The sequence below is a fragment of the Carassius carassius genome, chromosome 4 (assembly GCF_963082965.1).
Source record: "Carassius carassius chromosome 4, fCarCar2.1, whole genome shotgun sequence".
Lineage (NCBI taxonomy): Eukaryota > Metazoa > Chordata > Actinopteri > Cypriniformes > Cyprinidae > Carassius > Carassius carassius.
In genome coordinates this window covers 10,859,407-10,878,744 of record NC_081758.1, presented here as the reverse complement: position 1 = coordinate 10,878,744, position 19,338 = coordinate 10,859,407, and the positions used below count along the sequence as shown (strand labels likewise).

The window sequence follows — 19,338 nt, the reverse complement described above, 5'->3', positions numbered from 1 at the left end:
GCAGCACAACTGTGATAATAATAAGGACTTGCTCTTGAGCGCCAAATGGCATATTAAATTACATTAAAAGACTGGAGTAATGGCTACTGAAAATTCAGCTTTGCCATTACAGCACTAAATGACATTTTAAAAAGAAATGATCAATGTTTTTACTATATAAATCAAGTAAATGCAGCAGGCTGGGTAGAAAAAAAACAGTTTTCATTTCACAACATTTAGAATTCAGATCTTAAAAGCAATATGCACTTTTCTACTTTTTTCGGTAACACTTTAGTGTAGGGACCAATTCTCACTGTTAGTGACTATGCCTGTTATTAACATATTGGCTGTTTATTAGTTTTTATAAAGCATTTATTCTACATGAACATATTCTACATCTCTAATCCTACCTGATACCTAAATTTAACAACTTAACTAATAACATCTTTCTAACGATTAATAAGCAACAAATTAATAGTTTATTGAGGCAAAAGTCATAGTTAATGGTTTGTTAACAGTGAGAACTGGACCTTAAAATAAAGTTTAATCCTTCTCGAATCTACAAAAGTCGATCATAATATTCTCAACGTCTCTCTCATATAAGGAAAATGATTCTACACTGTAAAAAAAGATTGTGATTTTAACAGTAAAAGACTGTAAAAATGCTACAGTAAAAACCTGCTAAATGGTTAGCAGTAAGTTTCCATACTATATATGGTGAATAAATGTAATTACATCTAATGTAATTTTACAGTAAAATACTGTTAGAAATGTTTTTTGAAAGTGTGAAAGAAAACTTCATCGTATAATTTACAGTAAAAAATGTAAATTTATGGGGGTTTTTTTGTTGTTGAAATAACTTTCTTCTTAGTTTTTTATCAGTTGTGTACATTAAGGTTTTGTCTTGCATCTAATGTTGTTAAATTAATGTTGTTGCATTATTTCAGTATCATGTGTGTCACCATGATGGGGTTTAGTGTTTGTGTGACACCGTGCACCTTCTATATATATATATGTATTGCCCTCCTCGTCTCGTAGAAAAGCTGTTTGTGATGAGCTTTGGTTCATCATGTGACTTTCTCATCACCACCAGTTTTTGGTGGTTATCAGTGCATTACAATGGTACAAAACAGATATTAGTGCTTCAATATGTTGGTTTATTATTATTATTATTATTACATCAGTTAATGAAATATGGTATTTCATATGTGAATTTAAGCCTGTAAAACCAAAAATGTTGCTACCATATTTTTTTACGGCGAAGTTCTGGCAACCACAGCTGCCAGTATTTTACCGTAAGTGTCACAGATTTTGTTTTACGGTGTATATAAACTCTTCCATCCCCAGCCAGTGATTTTAAGAGTCTAGTCTACAGCCGCCGCTGTGCCTCTCTCTGACATTTGTGCTGAGCAGACATCCTCAACTACACAACCATATTAGGTTGTCACATCCCAAAAATTGCTTTGCTGACATGAGATGGGGAAAGACAGTAGGGGGGAGCAGAGAAGAGAGGGGCGATCTGACAGAAAGGTGCTCAAACCACCGCCGCCCCCCCTAACATGATCATGTCTGATAGTAAATGGATTTTAGCGGAGTACTGATAGAGCTTTGGCAGTGAAAGTGCCCAGAGCTCATTTCTGAGCTGAGACTCAATTGTGACCAACGTGAATTCAGCCAGCCGGCTCTGGCTTCAAACAGCAAAATACACCAAAGCCCATTTCACAGTTTAAAAATCCCCACCAGAAAGAAGCAAGAGAAATGGTGAAGGAGGGGGCCGCAAGGTCCTGATGTTATACTGGGGTGGCTGAGTTGTTTAGATAAAGAAAGAGGAAGGTACTCTTGAGCAAGGCCATAGCTGGCCCTGGTGAATGTTGTAATAAAATAAATACAACATCATAAATGTTATAAATAAATTAGTGCTGGGCGACGATAAATTTTTTTAATCACATTATTGTCTGAAATTAATCACAATTAATTGCATTGTTATGCACACAACTAATAATGCATTCAAAAGTAGTGTACTGTGCACTTTTTTCATTTAAAAGTACTGCTGTATGACCAAAAGTGTAATAACATTTGGGTTGCAAACACTTTAAACAAAGAAGGTGCTTTTTACAGCAGTGTTCCTTTTACATAGTAGCAGTTAAAATATGTATTGTAGCCTAAATCTCAACTTTTATATCATCAATGTAATTAAATTAAATATAAAACAAGCTATTTGTCAGATCTTTTGATACGTGCTGCATGATTGAGTGAATATTTCTGAGTGGGAAACGTGATAGATGTGTAAAGCAATATATTGTGAGAGGGCCGTGTGTTACCGCATCCCATATGACTCAAAATAATAAACCACAAAGTTATCAAAACAATGCACTCCACTGCGCTGAGCAAGCGCTTCTCTACTGTCTTCACGGTCTATCGGAAACTTCCTATTTCCAACTTATAAAGTTATGATTATGAGCTTGTAGCATTCTTTTCTGTTAAAAATAACAGCGGACAGTGGTTTGTGAATGTTGATGCTTAGCCTAAATCAGGGGTCGGCAACCTTTTCGGCATGAAGTGCTATTTTTTTTTTTTCTGGTTAACCACTAGCGCAAGTTAATTCTCACACTTTAATAGTATTTCTAGCTCCTAACAGGCTGTGTGACTATGAGAAGTTGTGTACGTCAGTATGGAGTTTTCCCTATTGCTCGTGTGCCAGCGATTATCCCTCTGCCGTAGGTTGCCGACCCCTGCACTAGGGTCATATGGATTACTCTCAAGAATGCTTTGTGTGGTTTTTGAAGCATCAACTTTTTGGTTACTGTCCACTTGCTTTATACAATATATTATAAAAATGTAAATCTGAAAGAAGATCATCTTATACTAGGATGGCATGATGGTGAATAGATGAAAAAAAAAATCAGTTTAAGGGAAGGAACCCTTTAAATCAGCTTTTACACTTGGTCATGGCCTGTCCAAAATCTCATTTGCGATGTTACCATATGTCAACAGGATCAAAACTGATCCAGTCCCAAAAAGTACACGGCTACAAAGATCCTCTTTTACTCTGAAGTTTTGTAGAACAGTCAAACATGAGAAGACTTGGATATTGTTGACAGCAGTAGGCTGATGATCCTGTGTTGGCTTTTGCAGCTCTCACTGGGGTCTTTCTCCAAACTGGGGGTGTTCATAGTTGTAATTGTGGGTCTAGACTGTTTGCTCCAGCCCCTGACAATCATTCTGTTGGCAGTTTTCTCGCCTTCTGATTTGAAACCAGTTTGGACCAATTTTCCAATAGATGATTTGTGACTTGTCCAATCACAGTCATGATCTTGAGCTGAGGGGTGCACGTGTTGCATTGTTTATAAGGTGATATTACAGTGTTTCTCAAAACATTGCAGAGATCTGGCTGCTCGCAACTGCCTCGTGGGAGAGAACAATGTGCTGAAGATCAGCGATTTTGGGATGTCCCGCCAGGAGGACAATGGCATCTACTCCTCATCAGGACTGAAACAGATCCCTATCAAGTGGACTGCACCAGAAGCACTGAACTATGGTAAAAGCACTCATGATGTCTGTGCTGCTGTCAAACTCAGGCACCCCAGCAGAGTTCAGCTTCAACCCTAATTAAACACCCCTGATCCAGCTAATCAGGTCCTATAGGCTTATTTGAAAACTACATGTTATTTTGTTACAGTCCTTATATGTTCACCCATAAACGAAAGTTTTCTCATCAGATGTTAACCCTGGAGTTGTTCAAAACCTGTTAAAGTTTCTTTCTTTGGTTGAACATAAAAGAAGATATTTTAAAAGAATGTGGGTAACCAAAGAGCTGCTGGTCGCCTTTGACTTCTACAGTATAGAAAAAACACTATAGAAGTCAGTGGGTACCAGCATTCTTCAAATAATCTTCTATGTTCAGTAGAAGAAAGACACGTTTACAGGTTTGGAACAACTCTAGGGTTAATAATTGATTCCACAATTTTCATTTTAAACTGTTTTTATTTTGGGAAACATTCACTTCACTACACTTCAAAGCTTATACTTTTTACTGCACTGCAGTAAAGATGCTATAGTCATTTCCAATTTGTAAATGAGCTGAATCTTTTTTATAATGAGCCTGTTGAAACATTATTCTTCAATTGAAACAGAAATCACAATGAATGGTTCTTCGCAAATTAAACAGATCTGATCGTAGATGTTCTTGAGTCAAAAATCTTCACGTCGGACTCTAAATGTGCCGAGATCCTGGGAGCTTGAGTGTGGCATTAAAAGTAGGCTACTAAAGCTGATTTTTGAATTGATTGTTGTAATTGAAGTTGAATAGAAGTTTGTCTTACACTCAAGTACATTAAAATGTAGCACTTACTCAAGTACTTGATTTGTGTTCTACCTCTGAGCAGTCAGTTTTCATGTTGGACCTGTTGTTTAAATCCCAGGGAGATACAGCTCGGAGAGTGACGTGTGGAGTTATGGGATCCTCCTGTGGGAAACCTTCAGTCTCGGAGTGTGTCCTTACCCCGGCATGACCAACCAGCAGGCTCGAGAACAGGTCGAAAAAGGTACAGAACAAACTCCACTTCTTGGATCGATGTAATATTTAAATGATTTCATTGAATGATTGCATTTGATTATTATTTTATTCTATTTTATTACATTATTTTATGAATTCAATGATATTTCAATTAATGAATGTATACTAAATTCACTATTATTAATGAAATCAAGTTAAATACAAAATGCAACAACTGTTTTTAGTTCTGAAATAACTGGACACTGAATAACTGGAGTTTATAATGTTTCTCATGCTTGAGGTGTTTCACATAATGCTTTGCTTTCGAGTAGGCACTGCACAGTACGTACTTAACAGCGCCCTATTACTGTGTTCTGAACATAACCTGCAATCTCTGTTAGCAACTTTAATAATCTTATCAACATATCCACTGTCAATTATGGATTTATAATCAACCGTTTGTGTGTGTAGGCTACAGAATGTCCTGCCCGCAGAAGTGTCCAGATGAGGTGTACAGGATCATGCAGAGATGTTGGGATTACAAGCCTGAGAATCGACCCAAATTTGTCGACATTCAGAAAGAACTGGCCGCTGTCAAGAAAAAATAGCCTTTAATGAGGAAATGGCTGGAAGGCCATCCAGGTGATCCCTAATCTGCAGAGAGAAACACACTGAATGTTTCACCCTCCAAATTACATGCTATTATTGAACTAAAAGAGTACTCCGTCACATAATCACTGTGTGAACTGCCTATGCACCAGCTGTTTTGAGCCATTAGCATGGAGAGAGGTCTCAGCTTTTCTCTGATGTCAAAATTACGCAGATTTTCCCTTTTTTTTTTTTGGAAAGAGTTAAGCTATGACAGACAACAACGTAAGATGTATTATGTGCATTCAGTATGCCATTGAGTATACCTGTGTACGCACCAGTGAAAAAGGGGAGTGGTTTACCCGAAAATGAAATCCTGCCACAATTTGCTCACCCTTATGTTGATGCAAACCTGCATATCTTTTCTTTCTTCTGTTGAACACAAGAACATTTTGAAAAAGTGTTTTTGGTCTAATCAGGGTTAGTTGGGTCCAATGTTGTTCTGTACTCAATTCACTTTTAGTATATGGACAAAACAGTTGAAACATTATTCAAAATATCATCTTTTGTGTTCCACAGAGGAAAGAAAAAAAATCAGGTTTGGAACGAGATGAGGGGTGAATTAATGACAGGATTTCATTTTCAGGGAACTATCCCTTTACAACATGGAGATGAATGTGTGAAGATGGACTGTTTGTCCACCCATTAACACAATACTGCTCTTTTTAAAGTCTGATGGTTTGGGGAGTTTTATAGTCAGGCCGTTTTATGTCATTTTTATGTTACTGGAGTAATAGGACATTTTGTATTATAAAAAAAATTCCAGATGTTTGTCAGTCACAAAATACCATCCTTAAGACTTTCACTGAGTGACATTCCAATGCTTCAGCACTCAAGCAGTGAGACCAAATGCATAGATTTACCGAAGTGCAATTTATGATCACAAAAATGGTATACTACAGCCTTCATGTAAAACCAAGCAATCCTGCGGCTGCTTGAGACCAGTTGAATGACATGGACACTCCATCAATCTACCGTTTACAAGCCTTCAGATTTCCTCCAAGTACTTCAACCTCCCACCTCTTCATGGTTCATGCCATCTGATGGTTAAATGGATAGTAAAAAAAAAGTCAACTTGTCATCATTTACTCACCCCCATACCTTTCCAGTGCTTTATGATTTTCGTTTCTTCCATAGAGAACAAAAGGAGAAATGTATTATGTATAATGTTCACGCTGCTCTTTTCCAGTCTGTGAAAGAAAATGGTGACCGGAGCCCTTGAGCTTTAAAAAGCACCAGAAAAGTATCACAGAAGTGGTCTATACAACCTTTGCAGTACATTTCAATCACTTTTGCTGCATTGTAGCTTTCAGATCTCGTTGATGGTTTGTATATATTAAGATCCGTAATTTGAAGGTGTGACAACACTTTTGATTCAAGTGATGCAAAAATGCTCTTCATTGTCACATTTAAATACAATTTAAATATGTGGACGTGCCAACGAGGGAAAGATTTTAGTGAATAACTTAACATTTTCATTGTATGGAAAAGAGCGGTCTACAAAAACATCTCCTTTGAACAAAGAAAATCATACTATTTTGGACAAATGATGAGTAGATAATGACAGAATGGACATTTTTCAGTGAACTGAATCTCTTTATATTTATATTGTTGCCATGTAGCATATATTAGACATCACCAAAAGCTCTGTCCAAAACTGACTGTGTTGTGTCCTGTTCGGGGATTTCTGTTTTTTTGTTGTCGTTATTGCTGTTGTTTTGGGTAACCAACAACCAAAGCCAGTCACAAGCAGGTTTATTTTTTATCTATGCTATTGTCTTGGATTGTGATGTTCTTGTTCTTGTGCTTTTTTAAGATCAGGTTTTCTCATGCAAACAACCCTCGAGACATAATAGGTGCATTTACCCACACAAGTATTGCAGGTTTGGTTAGACAATGATGTGTTTTGTATTAAGACTATCACAGGTTGTTTCCTATTTTTTTCAGGTGCCATTTTCTTTCCATGTTTATGTACCCAAGCTCCACAGACCGTGTCTTACCAGCAACTTCTTGTTCCCGAGTCACATAAATTTGTCGTTCCATTTCCACAAAAATGGAATAGTGGTTTCTTCAAAGTTTACTCTATAAAAGCATTCCTTTTGTATTTTGTAAATACTTTTTTGTAGATTCAGTAATGTAATTTTATAGGAGTTTGTTTTTTGTTTTCACTGCAAAATTAATATTAGAATGTGGATGACTGTCAGGAATATGCATCAACTTTCAGTTATAATAGTAGCGATGATGACCCAGAATCAATACCGATTTAATATTTGCACATTTGGAATATGTAAAGAGGGTCCCATAACATTGACTGTGCTTCTTTCTATTCTGCAAGATCTTTTTTTTCTTTTTTTCTCTCTCTTCATGTTGTAATCATCACTAAAGCAGCCAGAAGTCAATGGAGTTTGACATGCAATAAAATGCATGCGCTAATCATACAGAACTGGTGACAATATACACATAAAGCTACTGTATAATACAGTTTGGATTTGTATCCTTGCATGATTCACCAGTGAGTTCAGATCAAAATTATTTATTTTTTTTAAGCTGAGCTTACATCAATTAAAATACTGGTAAGTGAGCTCTTGTTTTTCTTTTTTTAAATGTCAAAACAATTATCCCTGTAGTGTGGTGTTTGAAATACTGTAATATTATTCTAGCATTTTAATCTTGCCTTTTTTGTACCATTCACTATGATTCATACTGTCAGTGTATTAAAGCAAACACCAGTATTGTCTCACGTTATATTGAAATTTGTGTGTTACACAGAGACATTACATTCCCTTTCCCAAGTCTGACTTGCACAGTGTTCTTGTAAACATCAGAAAAATGGCTTGCTTTGTTAGAGCAGCGATACTCTTAATAAATCATTCATAACTTGACAGCTCATTTTCAGAGTATTTAACAATAAGCACAATTTTCTGTTGTCATTCACATGGGCAATTCTTCCTTCCCTGTGCTGGACTATTTATTTTGTGATGGAAAAATTTTATATATTGATTGCACTTTTGGCCTTTTTATGCTTTGAAATATCCCCAGATATAAAACGGCATAAAATAGTTGTTTCAGGAAAAGATCAACTCCAAACTGGCTTGAATTGATCCATCAACAAAAGTAGAAAAGCAACACTGGACGTTTCATTTTCAAACTAATGCTTTTAGAGATTTTGACCCCTGCCAGATGAAAGAAATATGAAAAGATAAATGGGCTTGATTCCTTGTTTTCCATGGAGTTCTCTTTCACCTCTGTTTGCTCGTAACACCTCTCTGATGGTCGTTTAACTATAACAATGTCTGCTCATTGTTTATAACACTTGCAATAAAGTTTTTTTGAGTCTTTGAATTCGCTGCTTGAAATGAATCCCACATCTCAACTGAATGATTATATGTGTGTCTTTCCGGGATACAGTGCTGAACCTTCAGGAGTTCAAACCTTTCTCTGAGTATTATTCTGCAGTGATGCTTTTCTCCACCGCTACGAGCTTACGCCTCTAAATAACACGACACTGAATTAATGCCAACTGCCTTCGCAATAAACTGCACAAAGCCACTTCATATTTATAGTACCCCACCATCATATTTTCCAGTTCAGACTGTCAGCCGCTTGGACAGAGTCTTCTAGAAATCATATTGCCCCCGAAGGTGCTTTTATAAAAACTACCTATTTAGTGGCCATCATTTGGATGATTTATACAAACCAGTGAAATATATCGCACTGCAATTATAATTCATATCCGGCTACATGCACTTAAATCTGGAAGGCTCCGATCTGCATATCTGGAGTGAGGGTGGAAACCACTCTGAATTGATCAAAGAAATCATTACTTGAACCAAATGTGAGCTTTTATTGGAGGATTGCATTGGAGTTTAACTTGACAGGACGTGAAAGTTAAAGACATGTAATTATGTTTAGCCAGGATGTGCAAAAACATTTGAATTGAAACATGAATAAACATGCTTCCTATGAATATATACGTATTCATATTTTCTTAGAAAATAAGTTTTAGTTTGCCACGTTAGGACCATGAATTGCAGCACGAGTCACTAGGTTAAATGGAATCTGAAAGCTAGTTCAGGCCGCTGCTTGCCACTTCTTTGCGAGACTGATGATTTATTATTTGAGTATCTCTTTCAGGGGTGTTTTTATGCCGTTTAACATGTTCCCCCAGATGCGCTGTGACTGGATGGTGGCGTTTCTTGTTCAGAATTTAAAGCCGCAGGTTCGGTCACCGCTGGGGTCAGAACGTGGCGACACACTGGACATGTGCCAGACTGAAAATCATGAAAAGACATATAAAGACATTATAAACTTCTGCTCTTAAAGGAATAGTTCACAAAAAATTCTGTCCATGAGCTAGATTTACTAAAAGCAAATTAGCGGGAGTGTGCAATCCCATTAAAGTGTCAATGGGAGTGGAAAGTTCTGCGGGTGATCTACTGACAATGCAGGAATTAAAGAGCACACACAACCAGATCATTTCCATAAATCTCATATCTTAAATACTGTCCTCCCATAAATTTTGTGTCTGAAAGGGAAACTCCTAAAAATGCATATGCAATAAGGTAAGCCACAAAAAGAACTATTGTATGTCTGGCTTTTCTTGGCTAATTTTCCCTGTGTCTTAAGTAAATTCTTACGGTAATTTTTAAAGCAAAAAGAGGGTTTGCGCTGGCACAAGCTGTTAGTAAATCTGGCCCCATGTAGACAAAACTTCAAAATGTTCATAACGACACAAACATAAAATACTGCATAGAGCTATAGAATCAAATATGGTCATCGAAAGCTCAAACGTTGCTTGTCTGACATGCATTTGTTGTCGCACATTAAGCTTCCATGTTCGCAATATTTAAAAAGCTCAGTTTATGCATAGATAAATAAATTATACTCACAAAAATGTATAGAAATCTCTTCATTATATAAAATGATAATGTCTATTTAAAAGACTTGAATGCATAATAATCACTTTTACAATACAGTCTATTCAAACTTTTAATGCATGAAAGGTTTGGATGCATTCTTTTTTTTATTCATGTTCTGAAAAGAAACATCGGAATCAAAATGGGAATAAATGATGACTATGTTATTTTTGGATGAAATCATTTTTCTTGCACAATCTCCAAGAAAAACGGCATTACCTTTCTGAGCCAGAGAGTAACACAGAGTTTATGGAACATGTGGCGGCACGGCAGCAGGGTTGCAATCTCATCTTTGACATATTCACAACAGCAGATGGCACAGCACTGCTCCTGCTCTGCATAACCAACGAGAGTGTGCATGGAAAAGGTTCAACTCGTGAACCAAATATTCAAACATGTCTTGATCCAGTCAAGCACACATCAAATTACCGTATTTTTCGGACTATAAGTCACACCTGAGTATAAGTCGCATCAGTCCAAAAATACGTCAAGATGAGGAAAAAAGCATATATAAGTCGCACCGGACTATAAGTCGCATTTATTTAGAACCAAGAGAAAACATTACCATCTACAGCCGAGAGGGCGCTCTATGTTTATTAGGGGTAGGCTACAGGAGCAATAAGCAGCATAGAGCTCCCTCTCACGGCTGTAGACGGTAATGTTTTATGTTAGTTCATTTCTCTCGGTTCATGTCAAATTAATTTAGATAAATAAGACGCACCTGACTATAAGTCGCAGGACCAGCCAAACTATGAAAAAAAGTGCGACTTATAGTTTGGAAAATACGGTACTCATTTCAGGCATTTTATTCTTGACAAAGCAGATTTATCACCCCAAATGCACTTCCTTATTGTTTTTACTGATCTTCTACTAAATACAGAGTCCGTCTGAAATTGCATATTGTTTGAGCAGATTGAAACTGTATGCAGTACTATAAGACACTTGCTAGCTTTGTATTTTGGGCACTTTATGTAGCTACATGTAAAGGCAGTAATACCAGTGTTTTCAGCATTGACGGGGATCTGGGGTAGGCAGTCGATGGTCTGTTCGGTGGCGGGGGGATGAGCCTGCTCCACATCTATAGCTAAAGACTCCAGATGAGCCAGTGCTGCCTGCAACACAACAAAACACATTAGCATATTTCATTTCCCCTGGGTAAACATAGAAGCCAGTTAATTATACATTAAGCCTTACATTGCCAGTGTGCTCTCTCATTGGCTGAAATCAATGAAGTCTGCTGGGGCATAACGACATCACTCAGCAACTGATCCCAATTTATTAATATTGTCCATTTAGATTAATTAAGATGGACCATTTATCTGTATAAATTCAGTTTTTTATAATTGCTCATGAAAACACAATATTTATGTTAATGAAAAAGCAGTACACATTACGGAAGACTACTATGCTTTCATTTCATTAAGACATGAACAATAACTAAACTAAACTCCACTTTAATATTACCATTAATTAAAATGGTTCCAGATGATGTATAAAAGATGCTATTCTTTATAAAAAATAAATAAATACTCAAGACTCTTGTTAACATCAACACCTAATATAGTTAAGACTGCACCGTGATTCAAATGGTGATATTACAATAGTAAGGAAGCAATACAGACTCCCTTCAGTTTGGCAAGTATTTCAATATATGCTTTATGCCAGAGCTGCATGATTAATCTAAACAAAACAAAAGAGAAGCTTTAACAGCTCCTTAAAATTGTGGTTGTTTTACATGTTAAAATTAAGAAATTAAAACAGCCATAAATATTAGTACTGTAATTTAAACATTTTTCATAATTTTTCTACTGTAAACTAATGAAACCGATCAGGGAGCTCCTCACTATCCACGCTGAAGCGGAGATTGTTCACAAGCTCAGTGAAACATTACACGTCACATCAGGAAAAAAGTTTCTTTGCGGGATCTTTATGGGATGTGTGCGAACATGGAAAATTCCGGAAAATCACTGGAAGTGTGAATGAACCAAAATCAAACGATCCCGGGACAAATCACAGAATACATTATCCATGTATGTTCAGGAACCTCCGAGTGAGAGGGGCTTTATAGCATCCAAGCGAAAGATATAACACCAACATATCAGAAAAAATCTAAACAAAAAAAACAATATGTCATAACAGCATTCCTCCAGTAAAGCATGGAGGTGGAAATATCCTGTTATGGGGGTGTTTCTCTGCAGCAGCGACTGGAGCACTCGTCAGGATAGAAGAAAAAACGGATGGGGCAAAATACGGTCTAATTATTGAGGAAAATCTGCTGCCCTCTGCCAGAAAGTTGTCAATGCGAAGAAGGTTTGATCTTCTAACATGACAACGACCCAAAGCACACAGCAAAACTGAGCACACTGTGTTAGTAGAGACATATCCCAACAGACTGAAGGCTGTAATTACAGCAAAAGGTGGTTCAACAAAATACTGACACAAGGAGGGGATCCTTTTTCCAACAGTGATTCTTCTCTATACCCATTGTACATGGGTAATTTTTCAAAACTCAAAAAAAAAAAAAATAAATAAAAATAAAAAAAAAGCCAATCAAAATTTGTAGCAGGACAAAAAAGAAAACAATATTCCCTCCTCCCCCTAAATCATGCAGCCCAAGTTTATGCAACAGGGCAGAGGTCCCTCACCTCCATAGCCTGAGCAAGACGCTCCTCTAATGCCATGTAAGTAAGGAGCTGGGAATGATCCACATAAGAGATTGCCTGAGCCATCCCAAAACCATCACCAAATTCATCCAGGAACCTGAAAAACAAATACAGCCTTTCTGTCTTAGTCGGGTTGTCGTGTTGCAGCTGACACAATCATAATAGTTATTATTGTAACATATGATAGGAAATAAATTTCATCAACATTTTGAATATTTTTGTCTTGCATCTGTGGGGTGTATCTCATGAATACGTAACATGTTTCACACAAAATCAGTTTTTTGGTTTTTTTTGCATAAAGAAATGAAGCCAATTTTTTAGGGCAGTGATATATTTGTATGACAAGCTCATTTTTCTTTCTTTTCCTTTTTTTGTATTATCAAAGCGTAATGCATAAATGGACAAATATACACACAAATATAATATGACAAAAATGTCTGTCTTGGCGAGTATTTACATAAAGACTTCTTAAGTGGATCTAAAAACTGGGAAAGAAATCGGATGCTTGTCAGAATTTTGATCCATGCATTCGGTCTTAAAGTGACAGCAGCCTAAGAAACCTACTGCTGTCCGTGTCATTAATGTTAATCAAACAAAAAAAATACAGAGACAATCACTCACTGCTCTTAAATTAAACTCTTTATAACTTTAATTAGAACCTGTATATATTTGATTCATACAGTGATGCAGTGCTTTAATTATTATTATTGTTAATTTATCTATAAGGTTTATTGACCTCCATTCTGTGTCCAGGTCTTCACTCATGCTGGAATCATCCTCCAGGTTATTGTTGCCATCCAGAATAAAGAGTCCGGGGTGCACAAACTGACTGACACCATCAGGATCTTCATCACTGCTGCTGCCCGAGTCCTCATTATACATGAGCCAGGGGATCTCGCCCTCCTCCAGAGGGGTCTGCTCCCTGAAGGACACCACACACAGACAGGTTCAGGTAGTTAATAGGAATGCTTTAAAGGGATAGTTCACCCAAAAACGAAAATTTGATGTTTATCTGCTTACCCCCAGGGCATCCAAGATGTAGGTGACTTTGTTTCTTCAGTAGAACACAAACAGATATTTTTAACTCAAACCATTGAGATGAATCAGAGGTCAAAAAAAACTATATAAGTACTGTTCAGTTTCTTGCACAGGCCGATCATTTTGTATCTTTACTCAATGTATCGTCACAAGCCGCAGGGTTCAATTCGGTTTCATTTCTGTATGTTTCTGTTTAGTTTTATTGTATGTTTTAGCCATGATTCCCGTCCACTTGCATTATAAGACTGACAGACTGCAACAGTTTGGTTTGTGTTCTACTAAGGAAACAAAGTCACCTACATCTTGGATGCCCTGGGGGTAAGCAGATAAACATTAAATGTTCATTTTTGGGTGAACTATCCCTTTAACATTATTAAATATTTAACATATTTAAATTAATCTGACATTGCATTTGTTCCTGGTGACCAAAGATGTCGGAATAATAGCAGTAGCACTTGTGTCTGTGTTCCATATGGCATACTCATTTGTCAGAAAAATGATGGAAAAAATGTATGAATCAAGTCCAGATAAGTTTGGACACCACTGGTTTTGAGTTTGTTAGAGGATGTGTGCTTACTCTAATGCAAGGTTGAGAGAAGGCACTTCCTCCAGACTGCTGCTGCTGCCAGGCGGCTCATCCATGCCAGGCAGAGTCTCCCAGCTTTCCTCACTTGTGCACCTCTCCTTCTCCAGCCCAGAGTCAGATGTCCACGAGGCCGACCACTCGCCCTCGCTGAATTCTGAGCTGCTGCTTAGAACACAGAGCAGGTTACACACACAAACACATTTGAGCCCACCTCGAAAAGTCAATCTAATCCTCTTAGCTGAAGAGCCTTAGCATGCTGAATGAACACCCAATGGGCGCACCTTTGGCACCTCGCTCATTTCCTGAGTGGATACCTCATCAAGCATTCACAGTAAACGCCCAAGCTCATCCGTGACTTCTATGATGAGGATCTTTATTAAATGTGTATTTTTTTTTTAACAAATGGGCTATCAAATAGAGTTTGACACTCTAGGTTGCAATTATGTTATTTTTTTAACAAACGGTCCATGAAAATAGGGGCTTAACCTTTCGAAAATGAGGTTTGACCACCTGATTTGGAACCTGATTTAAATAAACTTAATAAAGAGTATTTACCGACCATGCTATAGAAATATCTAATATCTAAAACGTCACAAAATAGTTAACAGGGTTGCACATAAAATGTGGGACCTAAATATTGTGCTTTTATTTCTTAGAATTAAATTTAAAAAAATACAAAATCAACAAAAGTATTAGGTTTGGGGTCATTAAGAATTTTTGTAATAGAAATGCATACCCCCTTATTCAGCAAGGAAGCATTAAACTGATCAAAAGTGACAGTGAAGACTTAACCGTCTATAATATTGCTCAATATTTCTATTTCAAATGGATGTTGTTATTTTGAACTGTCTATTCAAGAAATCCTGAAAAACAAATGCACCTCAGCTTCCAGAAAACTATTAAGGGGCACATTGATAATAACAAAAATATATATATGTCTCGAGCACCAAATCAGTATATTAAAATGATTTCTGAAGAACCATGACATTGAAGACTTGGGTAATGATGCTGAAAATTCAGCTTTGCATTGTAGGAATAAATTACATTTTAAAATATGTTCGAATAGAAACTAGTTATTTCAAGTTGCAATAATATTTCACAACGTTAGTTTCATTTTTGATTAACGAAATGCAGCCTTGGTGAGCATAAAATACCTTTTTCAAAAGCATTAAACAATTTAACAAGCCTTTTTTTTTTTTTTTACAGTACAATGATAGTTTATAAAGTCTAAAGATTTTCTTCCATTATTTATTTAAATAAAATAAATATGGTGATGTGACATCAATTTGCACCCCAATTGGGAAAAGTGCAATAGTATAACCACTAGAGTCTCATCACACCAACTGTGTATTGACCACTGGCATTGAAGCAGAAGATCCTCTTAATAATATTATACATGTATAATTTATCAAACACATTTTGAGATAAATGCTATACATACTGTACCTTTCATCGCCCTTTGCAGAAGGGTCGCATTTCTCTCCAAAATTCTCCAGATCTTCCCAGATGTCATTATCATCATCCTCCTCTTCATCATCTGCTTTAGTGTTATCATCATCCTCATTTTTCCTGTCCTCAGAACTGAGGTCACTCGAGGCCATGGGAGGAAAATCAAAGAAGAACTCATTTTCAGGGCTCGTTTGGGCAAGGAAACCCGGAGGTGCCGAGCCACACTTGTTTCTGACTGCTAAGCCTGACAAATGGCTTACTTCCTCTTTTTCCGAACCTTTCCTCTCAAGGTGAGTCTCGCTCGTATGTTTGCGGATCTTTGGCCTCACGACCATGTCAGACTGAAATGTATCTTCAGGGTTGGTTGTTCCTGTGCTTTTACAGGAAGAGGGTGCAGAGCTGGCCGTAACCCAGTGACATTTTGGAGCTTGGTCTTCACCAACCAACAATGGACTAACTTTGCCATTTGCTTTTACAGTTCTTTCAAAACCTGGTTCCTCACAGCAAAGGTCTGTTGCGCCTCTAGAAGGTGCTATTTGCATTGAATGTTTACTTATTTTTGAAAATACATTAGGATGCGAATTTCCACCCAGTTCACAAATGCCATCAAGTCTCTTCTGAGCAGCCTGAGATGGGATTAAACACAAGTCCTCCTCCTCGGCGCCGCTACTGTCAGGCTCATAGGCATCAATGTTGATGTAACTCAGAGCTTCCGGGTTGGGTTTAGTGTCTTCACTGATGGGCCACACTCTCGCATGTTCACTTTTTTCCATACCAGAATAATATTTTCTGTCATACGGCACAACCTGCTCACTCTTTGGTCTCTTGAAATGGTTCGAGGGTGCTTTTGTGACTCTACACAATGATGACTGCCTCCTGTTGTGTCCCTCCTGATTTGATGCAGCGTTCAACTCAGGGCACACTGCATTTGTGCATGACGTTGGGAGGATAGTCTGAAGCACTGAAGAAATGTTGCTCTTTGATGCTATAGAGGACAAATGGTTCAGTTAGGCCTATTACTCTTTCTCCTTCACTGGATACAAGTTGATACAAGCATACTACAGAGTGAATGTCAAAGAAATGTTCTGATTCATTCTCCCAAATTTAACAGAATATAATAAGAAAGCCTATTTTTAGAAAGATTACTATTCTTTTTAATGTGTCTCCATGTACACACTGTAAAACTTCAATGGAAATCATCCTGTTCAGACACAATTAAAAAAAAATACATCACAAAGATTACAACCTAAAGGCAGTGCAATAAATAGTACAGTCATATTTATGGCAGATTATGACATTTAATTATACTTTATAATGAAAACTATTTCTTTTTTTTATGAAGAAGAAACTAATCTAGTGAGATTTTAATCAATTCAATCATTCATTTTAATCAAATATTATTGATGTTTTCGTTTGGTTTTGGGGTGAAATAAGACCTGTCCATTTCTTAAAAGTCAGAAACCGAAAAACCATTTAAAAGTACTTTCTACCCACCCTCACCATTCTCGCATGTATTTGCATAATAAAGACAGATGGTCTCCTACAGGGTTTTCGGTCTACACCTTTTAAAGGTGATGAATGTGTCACTCTAAAGCAGAAAAACCCACACATGCATATTTCAGCTCTTCAAAATTCCTGTTTCTGTATTATTCCCAATATTACAAAGCTATTTATTCACCATGAGCATCTCAATCTCAAAACCCATTCCTTCACTTTTGTTGCTCAAAAATTTACAGTTACTCCAAACTTGACTGCTTAAGTTTATAATTTTAACATAATTTTACAATCTAACATTATAATAATAATAAAAATTAAAAAAAACAGTGGCACTTTCAAAACACTGCCTTGTTTGTTTGCCATTGGCTTGGCATGAGTTTGGAAAGGGACTAGGAGTTTTTCCAACCAAAAGCATTCATTCTTTTTGCAAATCTGTTTTTGGTAGATTTGTGGTAAAAAAAAAAGACACACTTGGGCTTTAATATTGAGTAACTCTATAGTTTCATCATCCACTAAGGGTTTTTTCCCTCAGCAGCTGCTACTGTACGTACCCACTGCCGGGTCCTTTTGAATACTCATCCTCTCCATGTTTTGACAGTCCTCAGTGCATGCGACTCTTAGTTTATCTGTAACCGGCCGGAAACTGATATAGGCATGTCTCCGGCCGTATCTCCTGCCTGAGATGGTCTGGTATCCTCCTGCTGGTTTGGGCCACGCAGACTTCCCTGCTTCTTGACCCATTCCTACAAGAAGCAGAAAATTCACACCATGAACAATAACTATAAACATAAAACCAGAACTATATTGCTGTCCACACCAACCCAAGATAACGTTCTGTGTATTAGAAGTGTGCACTACAGTTATGTCATCTGCCACTTTAAATGCTCAAGCTCTTGGAAGTCAGATAGATTAATATTTACTATAAAAAATTTTTTTATTGGTCATCAGCTTAAGAAAAAAAAAAGTTTTCCCAAATATCATTCCTATTCTCAAAGAATCTAAGAATCCTCTACTAATTAATCATGGGTGCTAAATATGGGAAATAGCAAATGTGCAATGCCACTCTAGGACCAGGAATATAATTAAAGCTTTCTAACCCATGACAGATCACATCAATGCTGATCAGAGTAACACTGTCATGTTATTTTTGTCAGTGTAGATTGCATCAAACACATCATATCCGTCAACAACACGCATTAAAGGTGCTTAACAAATGGAGATGTATAATTACAATAAATGAAATTTACAGCCCTCAAAGCAGACTATTATTTAAAGCAGCACACAAATCTCGTGATTCACATGATCAATTGGATCAATTTAGTCGAATACGGGCCCTGTTGCAAGTTCAGCGCAGCTAACAAGCTAACTAATGTCTGTCGAGAAGCGCTACTGCCTCTAGAGCGTGGATTATAATGTCTGCCGAAACCTGCATTCCTCCAATTTCACGCAGAAAACTCACAAAGTGTTTTTGTTTTACGAAATGTATCGTCTGTTAACGGACAGTAACTGTTTACCTGTGTTCCTGGACGCCTCCCGTATCACAACTAACTCTGCGAACGTCACCACTAGCCTTAAGAGTCACGTGACATGTGGCCGCCAATCAGCTGTGAGCATCATTGGCAGCTTTATAATCGGGTGCAGCTAGGCACATGTGCAATTTAAAGCCCACCTGGAAACCAATAAGCAGTCTGGGATGGGGTAGGATGTTGCAGTATGGGACCAGTGGCGGAGTCGGGATGTTTTCATAGGGGTAACCAGAGAGGGGCCAGCAACCAGTCTGGGGTAGCACAGACATTAAAGGTCGTGACATTTGCCAAGTATGAAAGCCCATACTGAGAATTGGTGCTCTGCATTTAACCCATCCAAGTGCACACACACAGCAGTGAGAAGTGAACACACCCCCGGAGCAGTGGACAGCTATATATCCAGCACCCGGGGAGCAACTGGGGGGTTCAATGCCTTGCTCAAGGGCACTTCAGTCATGGGTATTGAGGGTGGAAGAGAACGCTGTTCATTCACTCCCCCCACCTACAGCCTACCAGCACCAAGACTCGAACAAGCGACCTT

At 37.5% G+C, this 19,338-nt stretch overlaps 2 protein-coding genes across 6 annotated transcripts in view; one reads left to right on the top strand and one right to left on the bottom strand.

Moving 5' to 3' along the window:
- The window catches only part of LOC132133941 (tyrosine-protein kinase Fer-like), a 35,171-nt gene extending 29,356 nt beyond the window's left edge, over window positions 1-5,815 (top strand). For all 4 annotated transcript variants that reach the window (XM_059546860.1, XM_059546853.1, XM_059546868.1 and 1 more), the window contains exons 17-19: window positions 3,363-3,517; window positions 4,401-4,523; window positions 4,946-5,815. In XM_059546860.1, coding sequence (XP_059402843.1) covers window positions 3,363-3,517; window positions 4,401-4,523; window positions 4,946-5,082 — 415 coding nt within the window. In that variant the 3' untranslated portion in view covers window positions 5,083-5,815. The remainder of the gene's footprint in view (window positions 1-3,362; window positions 3,518-4,400; window positions 4,524-4,945) is intronic.
- A 3,131-nt stretch (window positions 5,816-8,946) lies between these two features.
- Window positions 8,947-18,882, bottom strand: LOC132133771 (E3 ubiquitin-protein ligase Praja-2-like). Of its 2 annotated transcripts, none has more exons than XM_059546726.1 (9): window positions 18,786-18,882; window positions 17,823-18,014; window positions 15,772-16,759; window positions 14,317-14,490; window positions 13,438-13,623; window positions 12,684-12,798; window positions 11,036-11,150; window positions 10,258-10,373; window positions 8,947-9,393 (listed from the first exon to the last, which is right to left on the bottom strand). In XM_059546726.1, exons 2-9 carry the CDS (start codon window positions 18,010-18,012, stop codon window positions 9,274-9,276), a joined length of 2,004 nt encoding a protein of 667 aa, XP_059402709.1. In that variant the 5' UTR covers window positions 18,013-18,014; window positions 18,786-18,882; the 3' UTR covers window positions 8,947-9,273. The 2 variants fall into 2 exon arrangements, with proteins under 2 accessions (XP_059402709.1, XP_059402718.1); XM_059546735.1 differs by having other exon boundaries at window positions 14,317-14,487.
- Between the last annotated feature and the right edge of the window lie 456 nt (window positions 18,883-19,338).

Excerpts from the sequence above, each read along its gene's own strand:
- LOC132133771 (XM_059546726.1), bottom strand. The coding sequence starts at position 18,012 with ATGGGTCAAGAAGCAGGGAAGTCTGCGTGGCCCAAACCAGCAGGAGGA. Across the intron at positions 16,760-17,822 it reads TCAAAAGGACCCGGCAGTGG|CATCAAAGAGCAACATTTCT; the intron begins GTACGTACAGTA and ends TGTCCTCTATAG. Across the intron at positions 14,491-15,771 it reads TCTGCAAAGGGCGATGAAAG|CAGCAGCTCAGAATTCAGCG; the intron begins GTACAGTATGTA and ends CTGTGTTCTAAG.